At 40.8% G+C, this 11,289-nt stretch overlaps 1 protein-coding gene across 1 annotated transcript; it reads right to left on the reverse strand.

Annotated features, from left to right (window-relative positions):
• Nucleotides 1-166: 166 nt before the first annotated feature.
• nmt1a (N-myristoyltransferase 1a) lies at nt 167-9,488 on the reverse strand. Its single transcript, XM_061090452.1, has 12 exons — nt 9,385-9,488; nt 6,278-6,383; nt 5,979-6,123; nt 5,777-5,895; nt 5,054-5,145; nt 4,770-4,886; nt 4,306-4,476; nt 4,123-4,231; nt 3,850-4,020; nt 3,602-3,766; nt 3,370-3,507; nt 167-2,491 (listed from the first exon to the last, which is right to left on the reverse strand). Exons 1-12 carry the CDS (start codon nt 9,486-9,488, stop codon nt 2,471-2,473), a joined length of 1,458 nt encoding a protein of 485 aa, XP_060946435.1. The 3' UTR covers nt 167-2,470.
• Nucleotides 9,489-11,289: the final 1,801 nt, after the last annotated feature.

Here is an 11,289-nt window from a genome sequence, read left to right on the forward strand (position 1 = left end):
TGATAATCTTATCTTGACCTCAGAGATCACATTCAGGGTCAGTTTACAAGCTTTTCCAGAAAAAGCGAGCATGGACCTGTTTTTGAAGTTATAGCCATGACTTAAAGGTGTGTTTCATATCATTTGTTTTTTACCTTCAGAAAAAAAAAAACACAAAACTCTCACACCAACTTCTAGATTTTATTCTTTTTTGTTCAAAAAAAAAAAACAAAAGAAAAGAAAATCACCTGCATCTTCACATTCGTTTCCTGCAACACCATGAGACCAATTATTTTTTCATTTATTTTTACATCTGTTTGCAAATAGAACCAACAACTCACACAGGAAACACTTATTTTAAGCAGGGGCTTCTCCCCAGTCATCATCATCACCATCACCACCACCACCACGATGGCTGTTCACGGGCCCAGCTCCAACATCCACCCTCCTGAAATCTCCCATATTACCTGACAGGGAACTGAGCATAAGGATCTTTATGCTGTGTGAGGCTCATATTTCATCTGCGAGTTAATAAAACTGCACATTTGTTATAATTTTCTAAATAAATAGCTTTAAATTAGAGATGTTATTTCATTAAATGAGCCAGAACACAGTTTCCTTCACTTTTTCTTGGGGTGTTTTGCAGTCTTGTACTATATTATTTTATATTTTAATTTATTATTTTTTAAGACCCTTTCTGTGAGATTGCCCACCCCAAGAAAAACCTGCATCATGAGTTCCAGAAAAGAAAAAGCTCTTTCAGTTTCTGATTTTGACCTTTAAGTCCTTGATTTTTCAGGATATACGTCAATCTCTGCGTTATTAAGGGTGGACATCGAAACCGGAACATAAATAATTCAGGTCGTTTTGAGTAAACCCCACTGAAAAGCTTTAAACCTCTGTGGCAGTCCAACCTCGTCCAAAAGGAGTTTTCCCCCCTCTGACTGAGTTGGTCTGTTATGATTAGTCTGTTTCTCTCTCTGTTAGTGCAGTAAGCTTGATGAGAAGTTCATGAAAGTTAATACAGATGAGGAGACCTCCAGAAAACGTACACCAAATCAGGCATAAACATCTCCATAATGACTGAAGAAAAAAAAAAGTCAAGCATGAGTTTAACAGCCCTTTTCTGGGGCCTGTACTACGGAGCAGGCTCTGCGGCTTAAGAGGGAGCATCAGGTTTAACTCTGGGTTTTCAGTCCTACGAGGTTGGTTCACATTTAAAAAAATCCCCATAGTAACGTATGCTTTAGGGCCGACTTGTTCCAGACTTTTAACGCGTCTGCTATGGTTTTAAAACGGAGCTTCTGAAAGCTTCACAATATATAAATACGGCCCAATTATTATTTTAAGTGAATAATGGTTATTTGATTCCTTACAGTGTTGATGCTTCTGCTTAATAATCCTAACCTGATAAATAAAAAAACAAAACCCTCTAATGTATTATATATTTTTTAAAAGGAACCACACACTTTCTAACTATAATAAATGAGCATTTCAGTAAGACTGATGCCATCACACATTCACTACTTTAGGCAGCAGTAAACGTCTCACATCACTGATGTTTCTATCTGCGTCACATGCTCATAACAGTTTATTCATCAGATAAGAGAAAAATAATCAGGAATCAAATTAATAAAACTCCTCAGCTTATTTACAAAACATCCTTAACCTTGATTTAAAAATGAAAAAAAAAATCATGCTACCATTTCTGATTCTAGTGATGTGATTATCATTTGTTTCTCTTTGTTGAAAGCCACTTTGACTTTAAACTGACTACCTCCAGACTTCAGCATTTATGACATCATATTAAGAACTTTATTTATAGTTCTTACAACAGCGCATGTAGCTAGATAAGAAAACCCAGAGTTAACTGAGACAGTTGATAACCAGCTGCGTAGCACGTTGAAATTAATTGGAAGTACAGGCCACTGGTGTCCACTGTTGGTATTTAGTACCTTATCTTTTTGAGCTTCTTCCTCTTTGAGATATTTTTGAATATTTTGTTTATCTCTAAAACTTAAGGATGACAGATTTATTCGAATTGCAAAAAGCAGTTCCAACATTTTGGAATAAATCCATAACTTCTGTTTTTGTTAGGGCATAATCTGCAGTTATGTTTTGATATTATTTACAAGTATTGTATGGTTTGTAAGCCAACAGTGAGTGTTTGGTATAAAGAAATCTGTGCAAACTGTTCTTGTGTGTCTGTGTGTTTGGTACAATCAAGACAGCTTCCAGATGTAATACAGTTGTTTGCGATGGTAACTACAATGGCTTAAGGTCCATGTGATTGAGGGAGGAGGAAGAATAGGCTCTTCCCGCCTCCTCGCCTGGCAGCGGTAGTGCAGGTCAAAGTTCAAAAGGTCAAAAAGTAAAAATGGGCGGTGGGTTTTCCTTTCCTAAAGCAGGAAGTCATCATCAGTCCATCTGTCAGGTGGTCAGTGCGGTTTCCTGGCCTGTCGGTGACACTTGTTTATGGCGTAACTGGGGGTCACTGCAGCACCAACCCGACCTGAGGAAGAGGAAGTTGGAGCCGTTAGGAGAGCAGTTTAATCTTTACTTTTTCTGTTAGTTAGCAGAATTACGCAAAAATACTGAAACAATTTCCAATGAATTGCGTGGAGGGTTGGAGCACAACCCAAGAGAAGATCCCATTAAGTTATGGTACGGGTCTGTTGGTGGATGCAGGAAGCCAACACATAAGCCATTATATATATATATATATATATATATATACATATATACACACACACATACATATATATATATATATATATATATATATATATATATATATATATATATATATATATATATATATATATATATATAAATCAATGTGGAGAGAACTGACCAGTGTTATAGACTGACTGTTGTAATCTGTTCTTTGAATTGAAAACCTTATTCTGTAATTACAGCACACTTGTTATAACGGTAATCTCTATAGCCAGTGATAATCAAAATAAATTGTGTATAGAAATAAAATTCTTCGATGCATTGATAATCATTTAGTAATCGATTCTTAGACCTCTGATCGAATCGTGAGGTGCCTCGAGATTCCAAACCCCAATAGAATAGTGACAGTGTTTTGTTATAGATCTAATTGTTGTGTCTGCAACACCACACAAAAAAGATTAAACAGACTGCTGCAATAACAATACAGTGTCAAAACAACCTCACTATTGTGTGTATCCTAACCTGCACATCCTCAGACAGCCTGGAATCTGAAACAAGCATTTTAAAACTAACCCACATTACTGCATAGAACTAACTAAGTTGTGTTTTTGAGGGAAGTAGTTTGTTCCCTTTTTGCAGACCTGTCAACATGTTAAGATGAGGTGAGGTTATGAAATTGCCATTGTGAAAAGAAAATCGCTCAAGAAAGTCTACCTTTTCTGACCCCATGCTTGGACACTTCCAATTGTACAGATAATACTGTAGATTCCCGTCACCGATGCCGAACTTTAGCTTCTCCAGAAAAGTCTTGTTTTCCATTAGATCCAGTGCATTGAAGACATCAAACCCTTTCTGAATAAGAGATGAGGAAAAACTCCATTGGTTCACATTATTGGACAATACACATTTGACAGAACAAGAATGCACCAATTGAAGAGGAACGCACCGATTTGGCCAGGACAAGGGCATCAGACATCAGGTCAAGCAGTGGGATGGTGGTGTGCACGTTGTAGAAGGAGTACGCTGCTTTTAGACTGCGGTGCACAGGGTGGTTCATGATGGTAGACGGCAGCGTGTAGAAACTCAGGAAATCGGTCACTTTGCCACCGTTCTGTCAAGAGAACAACAGCAATTAATCAAAACTCCTGGAGCAAACACAACAGAATTATTTAAATACAAGACAAGGTGTTTTACCTCCACCAGGTAAGTGTCGATAATGTTCTCCTGGGGCAGAAGCCAGTGTTCCACCTCGTCCGGGCTCATAACGGGCACCAGGCTGAACTGGCTCAGGTACTCAAGGAGGAGACGATGCACCAGTGGCACATCCTTCTTGGTCATTGGCCGCAGACCCGAAGTCTTAGGGGCCTGAAGGAGAAAACATGGACAGGGAGAATAAATGCATGCTGGATTGAAGAAATAATTTTATAGATGTATTGTATGTGTGTGTAGGTGTGCGTTTCCACTAACGTCAGACAGGCGGTACAACTTCATGGTGCGCTGCATAGTCATGTTCCTGCTCAGGTGGGAGAACTTCACCTCGATTAGCTTGCGGGGGTTCAAAGAACGATGCCAGTACCTGTGCAAAGAAATCAAATAAGTATCGACACAATCAAAGAAGAAAACTAAAGCGCGTTTCTGTGTCAGACCCACCTGCATGTGCCCACAGGTTTGGGCAGTACCACTCCAGCAGTGTACACTGCCTGAAAGATGCCCTGCAGGTTGACCCGTCTGGTGATCTCTCTGATTAGAACCGGAGCAACTCGTTTGGCGCGAAGCTTCTTATGGACACACAGGAAATTGATCTCAACCATTTTCTTTTCTCTATAACAGAAGAAACATAATTATATGAGCAGGTCTGCAAAAAACTCAGTTTATTAATATTGTCAGTTAATAAAAAGCAAATCCTACACAGTTCTTTCCACTTTTATAATCCAACTGAAGATAATAAGGCATTTTCAAGCCTAAATACAATATGCATGTCGCTTAGATGTGAGTGAAATAAAATGAGGTCAATCTTTCTTCCCCTGATTTTATGCAGCATGTGAGATCAATAACAAAGTTCAATCTATGTCTACATGGTAACATTTTCATTCAAAACTGTTGTGTTTGCTTACATGTCATAGATGCGGATATTGGCTGGTATGGCACTGATAAAGCCCACCAGCTTCTGGTTAGAGTTAACCCTCACTCCACAATGCCACTGGGGCAACCAGCCGGGGGGGCGCAGGGCCCTGAAAAAGAAAGATAGATAGATAAATAAATCAAAATGGACAAAAGGAATAAGAATGCCATAAAGGATATTATTAAGAGTTTAATATTCCTCATGACACTGAACATTTCAATACAAGATCCTTGTCAAGTGTAAAATTGGAAAAATCAAAGATGTGAAAAGAATTACCAGAGCAGGAACTCGGGGGAGTAGTCAAATCTGAACATGTTGTCATCATCTTCCACATAGTTCTCATTGAGAAGGGTGTAAAGCTCCTTGAGCTGGTTTTAGAGAATAAAACAATCTGACATTTAGTCAAAGCAAACAAAAAGGAAACAACCTCTAATCACACGCATTATTATCTTAAGTTTTTGTGAATATGCGCATATGTTCCATTAACTATTTTATGAAACAGTTATACAAAAACTCTGCAAATCAACATTTTCTGCATCTGTCAGTCAACTTTTTGCAGATTTGACAAAACAAACTATACCATACACATAGATGCACCTTAAAGAATCAAAGCTAAACCTTTGAATGAAAATATAACTGTAGATTTTTTTGTCTTACTCGCTTGGAATAAAGCTCACCAGCATTTGGCAAAATTACACATTAAGTTCTCTTTTGTGCACACAAGCTTCACCATAATTTCCTCTAATCCTAGTTTTCATCTCCAAATCATGTTAATTTATCTAATTTTAACTGTACTTTGACACAACAGACAAACTTCATTATTGTAATCCCGCATAAACAACTGAGGAGAAGAAAACTGAATGAAGGGCACAATCAGATTACCACTAAAATAAAAAAATAAACAATTTTCCTAACAAAATAAAGCAAAGAGGAAATATTGACTTGAAACTCCTCATGTGCCTCCCTGCTTTGAGTGCGTGTGTTTATCCACTTTCTTACCACAGCAGAGCTCCCCAAGTCGAGGGTGTCCCAGCTGAAGCCCTGTGGGAGGCTGTAGGGCTCCTCTCGAATGTGGTCCTTGTCGGGCTCAATGGAACCGTGCGACGTCACCGTCTCCCCTGAGGGAAACAGTTCCTGACATGAAGCACAGAAACTTGGATACCTGCCATGAGTACTTGTGAACAACTGACTAATGTCATACCTAGCTTGGGCACAGGTTGCGTATCCCAGAACTGGTAACTCCTCCGAGTTGCCTCCTCCATGGTTTTGGCAGGGCCGCTGCCTACAGAGAACAGTTCAATGGCCTTTTGAATCTCTTGTAGCTTATCGGCTGGCAATGAATTCACCTGTTGGGAAGATTAAGAGGAGTTAATACAAGGCAAAAACTCTGAAACACAGTTACAAGGGCCAACTCAGCCAATATATCATTATTTTCTACACAAAGACTTTGTTAAGTGAGTTGCGAGGGGTTTTATTTAAAAGAGGTTATGGAATTCATGCCTTAGAGAGGGTGTCCTGAGCTGCTTCTGTGGGAGCAGATTTCTTCTTCTTTTTCTGCTTCTTTTTCTTCTTCTTGGCACCAGTGTCGTCAGCCAGGCCCCTGTCACTGAAAAGGGACAGAAATAGAGGATGTCTGTATTAGTCTTCCATTCCAGAGAGGAAACCACATCCTAGTCAAAAGGTATCTTCAAAATCTCTACCTGGGAAACACAATACCCGCATCATATTCACTTTTAGATTGAAATACTACACAACCATATTCTCAGGGTTATATCAACTAAAACATACGTTATCCCAGAGGAGGTTACTAATCTTCAGTCTCATCAGGTAATAAATAGAAGTCCTGTCTGCAGTTTGACACCATCATATCAGCTCGTGTTTTAGATTTTTTTAATTTAAAGAAAGTAGTTTTTTTAAGCCCATCTTTGCAAAAATAAATGTTCACACACAGCTGATTCCTTTTATGTACCTGGACTACATTTTTTTTAAGCTTGAAATATATCAACCCTGGATATAAGAATACTTTTAAAAAGTGATTCCCACTGCTCTTTACTTCCAAACACAATAAATTATTTCAGTTGTGACACAAGGTTGCGGTTAGCTGAGGATGATTCATTTAGGCTTAGTTTGAGAAAAACAAATTCTACGCTGAGCCAGCACTTTACCTCAAAATCAGATGTAGCCTAGGACAAGTACAGAAACAACCATACTAACAGCAAGGAAAGGTGATTCAAATCAAATAAAAGTGGTGAAGCAGTCATAAGTTATAGTACCAGGAAAATATGGACTGTATCCATCTTCCTAACCTGTATGTAGCTGAGCAGAGGGATACAAGAGGGATTAAATCATAGTAAATAGGTCCTGTAACTCCTTCCCACAACCAGTGTGTCACAACCCCCTTTCCTGATCAGTTCAAACCTAAGGAGCCACACACCCCCACCCATCTATCCATCTTCTGGCCCAAGAAAGACTGGATACTTACAGAGGATAATCTCATTAGCATCGGAGAGCAGAGAGAGCCAGCTCTGGACCTTTACTGTTACACTAGCGCAGATGGTGAATCACATGACCTCTGGAAGAGTGCGTGGCATCTACGTGTGTGTACATATGCATGTACGAGGGGTCAGTGGGTGACTAGGACAATGCACAACAAAACATTGAATAGTTTGTTCCACAGGCTTCCATTTCCACAGAGAGGACCAGTTTACAGCCAGAACAACTCTTTGTTTCTGTGTGTGTAAATTGGTGCGGTGGGGAGGGAAGGGGGGGATTGCATATGTTGCTGGAAAAGAGCAACAGTGAAGCTCACAGTTGCGTCACTTAAATAAAAAACATCTTCATTAAGCTTCCTTTGCAGCAGTGAACGGACGACTGCTTACACCGAACAATTTGACCTTTTAAGGCTTTCAGGCTTTCAGGTAATCACATGATCAATAAAGTCCTGCAGTCATTTACAGTCCTGCAAATATTTGCGTCTTACGTGCATGTGTGTGCGACCAGCACTTTTGGTTGGAGAATTGACTTATATATAATATGATATTGTGTTATGTACATTAGAAACCATCTGATTTTGTAATTTAAAGAATCGTTGAGAAAATTAAGTTATGTTTGAGGATTTATTTGTGGTAAATAAGACATATTCAGGGATGCTTAGAAATAATGCAACCAGAGCAAAAAAATAACCCTTACCTGATAATACATTGGCTTAGGGGTGGGCAAAATGTCCACAAAGTATATAAACATAGTTTTTTATTATATTTCAAGTGACATTGATAATTATCACACTAGATGTCAGATAACCATAATATTAAGTTTAAAGACTGACTTTTGATCCCGAGTGAAGATGGTGGTTGTAAACCTCTTTATGGTCAGAGACTGACAAATCTAAAGGTCGATCAATTATGTGTTATACCTCCTCACTCTTACAATGCATAAGAATTATGTTAATAAACGTTTGGACTTTGGTGTTGCTATTAATACAAATTATATTGGCATAGTTCGAAATGGATGATTAACCTTACATTGGCTAATATTAAAAATAAAAAAGGTATCAATATCTGTGTCATTTGTGATCCTGACAGTGGTATAACTTGGTGATTATTACTATTCTATTCAATTAAAATCCTTCACTCTCCTGTCAAATTTTCATTGCACATGAATACACGAAATATTATAACTTGTGGAGGGGGATCCCTGGTAGATATTCGTTCATTTAAAGGTTGGGTACTTTTTGTCCTACAGCAGCTCTTTCTGTCCCCATAAGACAATACAGAAAACTTGGAGCGATCAGGGCACGCCTTAATATCAACAGGCCTGGACTCGTGTGTGGCACAGCTTGGTGAACATTTACAGAAACCTGTGCAGGGAAAAGGAGGATTTTCATTAAAGCCTGTGTTCAGTGGGAGCTACTTAGAGCTCGGTTGCTTCAGGATCACATTTCCGGGGTTTGCACGGGGAATAAAACGCTACCTAGACATCGCCCATGTCCCAACACTAGCACAGGGGAGACGTCCTTCAGGAGAAAGTGAAACGACACGCGGTTTGTCCTTGTTTCACTTTGCATTTGTCTCCAGTCTGCACCAAGACCCACGCACAGACAATAGGGGGGTTTGACAGCTATGCTAGCACGCAAGCTAACGCCTAGCTAGCTGTTCGCCGGGGGTTGCCATGACTTGCATCAGTTACCGACAGCCAGCAGCGATGTGTGGTTAAAACAACGAGCTGTCAACTTCATGGAAAGGTTCTACATTTTCTCCGGAGTCGTAAAAGCGACAGGAAACGTTTGTTTTTGGGGCAAAACGCTCGCTTTCGTGCGCTGTTTGTTTTTTTCCACCCCCATCCCGAGCCTAGCTATCGGTGGCTAGAGCAGAGCAGGGCGCCGCTAAGACACGCCCAGAGAAACGCGCCATCGGCCAATCGGGTCAAAGAACTGGTGAGTTACTGGCCATTCTAGCCAATCGGGTGACAGCAAGTGGGAGGGACGTGTCCGTGCCCCGGCTGTCTGTCCCTCACCGCTGGCGGACTCGTCCACTCTGCAGCCGCTTTGCAGGTCGCTGCTGCGGAGGGACACGCGTCTCACAGCCGCGGCACCGAGCCGGTGCACTTACCCGTCGTCGGAGTGGTGCTCCTCGTTCTCACAGTCGCTGCAGTGGCCGTGGTCCTCTCCGTCTTCCCCCTCCGGCATCGGTGCTGTCTCATTCTCATCCGCCATCTTCATCCAGGAAGTGAGGAGCCACCGCGTGCTGTCGACGCCTTTAAACCCGCCTCGCTGTCATTGGTTCACATAGCCCCCCGCCGCCCCGCCCGCCTCTCTTTCTCCCAGTGTCTACAAGGAAAACGTGCTCACAATGTCATCTCAGTGTTTCTTTCTCCAAAAACACGACCCACTACAGATCATCTGTGTCCTTGTGTATGTGTTCTCTTGTCTGTCACACAAAACTATTAGAGCCACGTGATCTGCGGCCAAATGAAGACGGTGAAATATTTGACAGGAAGCATGTGAGGGGTTGGAAATACATGTTGTGCAACCTACACCAATGACTGCACTTAATGGCGCAACGGTTGCATTTTTAAAAAGATTGCGTTAAGTAATGACAAGTAAACTGTTATGTTTTAGCTTCATACACTCACAATTGGCACAATTTGATCTTTATTATTATTATAATTATAATAAATATTATTATTATTATTATCATCCTGACCACAACCATCATGGTGGATTGACTAACATTAACTCTGAGCTCATACACACACAGAGAGAGAGAGAGAGAGAGAGAGAGAGAGAGAGAGAGAGAGAGAGATCCTATTTAGGACATTGCATTGACTTCCATTCATTGTAGACACTCTAACCAAAACTTCATCTCTTACCTTATCATAACCACAATTTAGATCTCACCCTATCATCCTGAATAGGTCCAGTGTGTAAGATTTAGGTGATTTAGGTGAAATTGATCCATTGGCAGAAATTGTATATAAAATAATACTAGTGATGTTTCCACTAGTGTGTTTCATCTAAATTGTATTAATTGTTGTTTTCTTTATCCTAAAACGGGCCCTTTTATATTTAAATACTTTATATTTACATCGGGAGCAGGTTCTTTGTACGGATGCCGCCATGTTTTTTACAATAGCCCAGACTGGAAAAACTGAACATCTTTTGAGTTTTTATGCAACGTGAAGGCCACCACAGGTTCTCTTTGATGTTTGGAAGGGGAGGGGGAGGTGAGGGGAATTCAGCTGAAACATGGCACTTCACCACTACATTCTACACACGGAACATTAAGTACAACCTCAGAAACATACACAGTAGTTACTACTCATTTGCATAATGCATTTCCTAAAGGCTCTTATATACTACTACGTGTCCGTTTCTCGGAGAGGTCTCAGCGGGGGGCAAAGAGGAAAAAATTCATCGCCAAACCCATAGGTGGCGCAACGGAAGACGAGCTCAGAGAAGCCTACCCCATTTGGGAAGAAGAAGTCCACGTGTCTCTGTTTACATGTTAGCCTGCCTCCCACACACTGAACCATGGCAACTAACAGAACTAAATAAAGTGACACCCAGCGTGTCAAGATGCTGATGTAATCGTTTCTTAGCGCAGCGGTTCCCCGGTCTTGTTTCCGAACTGTGTTGCTGATTCCACAGCTTGAATCTGCTTGAGGCTACATGTAGCTAGAAGCTACCCGGAGCTAGCTCCCCCCCAGCTTCCACACACAGTCAGCAGGGACTCCCGACACTAACTACTACTATCCAGTGTTTGCTTCTAACCTGACGGTATTATAGAAACAGTGTCATGATAGAAGTGGAATTAAAGTCGTGACGGCGGGTTCTTGCACTGTTACCACCGCAGTTAGCATGGTGGCTAGCCTAGCCTGCTAGCGCCGTTTTGAAAGCTCGTTATAACCGTATGTGACCGTGCACACATGCATACATACAAGTAAACAGGAAGTTTGAGGTCCGGAAATACGGAAATGACGTCATACGGAAATGATGTCGTTCGCGGACCAATCAC

The sequence above is a fragment of the Limanda limanda genome, chromosome 17, assembly GCF_963576545.1.
Source record: "Limanda limanda chromosome 17, fLimLim1.1, whole genome shotgun sequence".
NCBI classification, from domain to species: domain Eukaryota; kingdom Metazoa; phylum Chordata; class Actinopteri; order Pleuronectiformes; family Pleuronectidae; genus Limanda; species Limanda limanda.

Excerpts from the sequence above, each read along its gene's own strand:
- nmt1a (XM_061090452.1), bottom strand. The coding sequence starts at position 9,488 with ATGGCGGATGAGAATGAGACAGCACCGATGCCGGAGGGGGAAGACGGA. Across the intron at positions 6,384-9,384 it reads GAGCACCACTCCGACGACGG|TGACAGGGGCCTGGCTGACG; the intron begins GTAAGTGCACCG and ends GTCCCTTTTCAG. Across the intron at positions 5,896-5,978 it reads GCAACCTGTGCCCAAGCTAG|GGGAGACGGTGACGTCGCAC; the intron begins GTATGACATTAG and ends TGTTTCCCTCAG.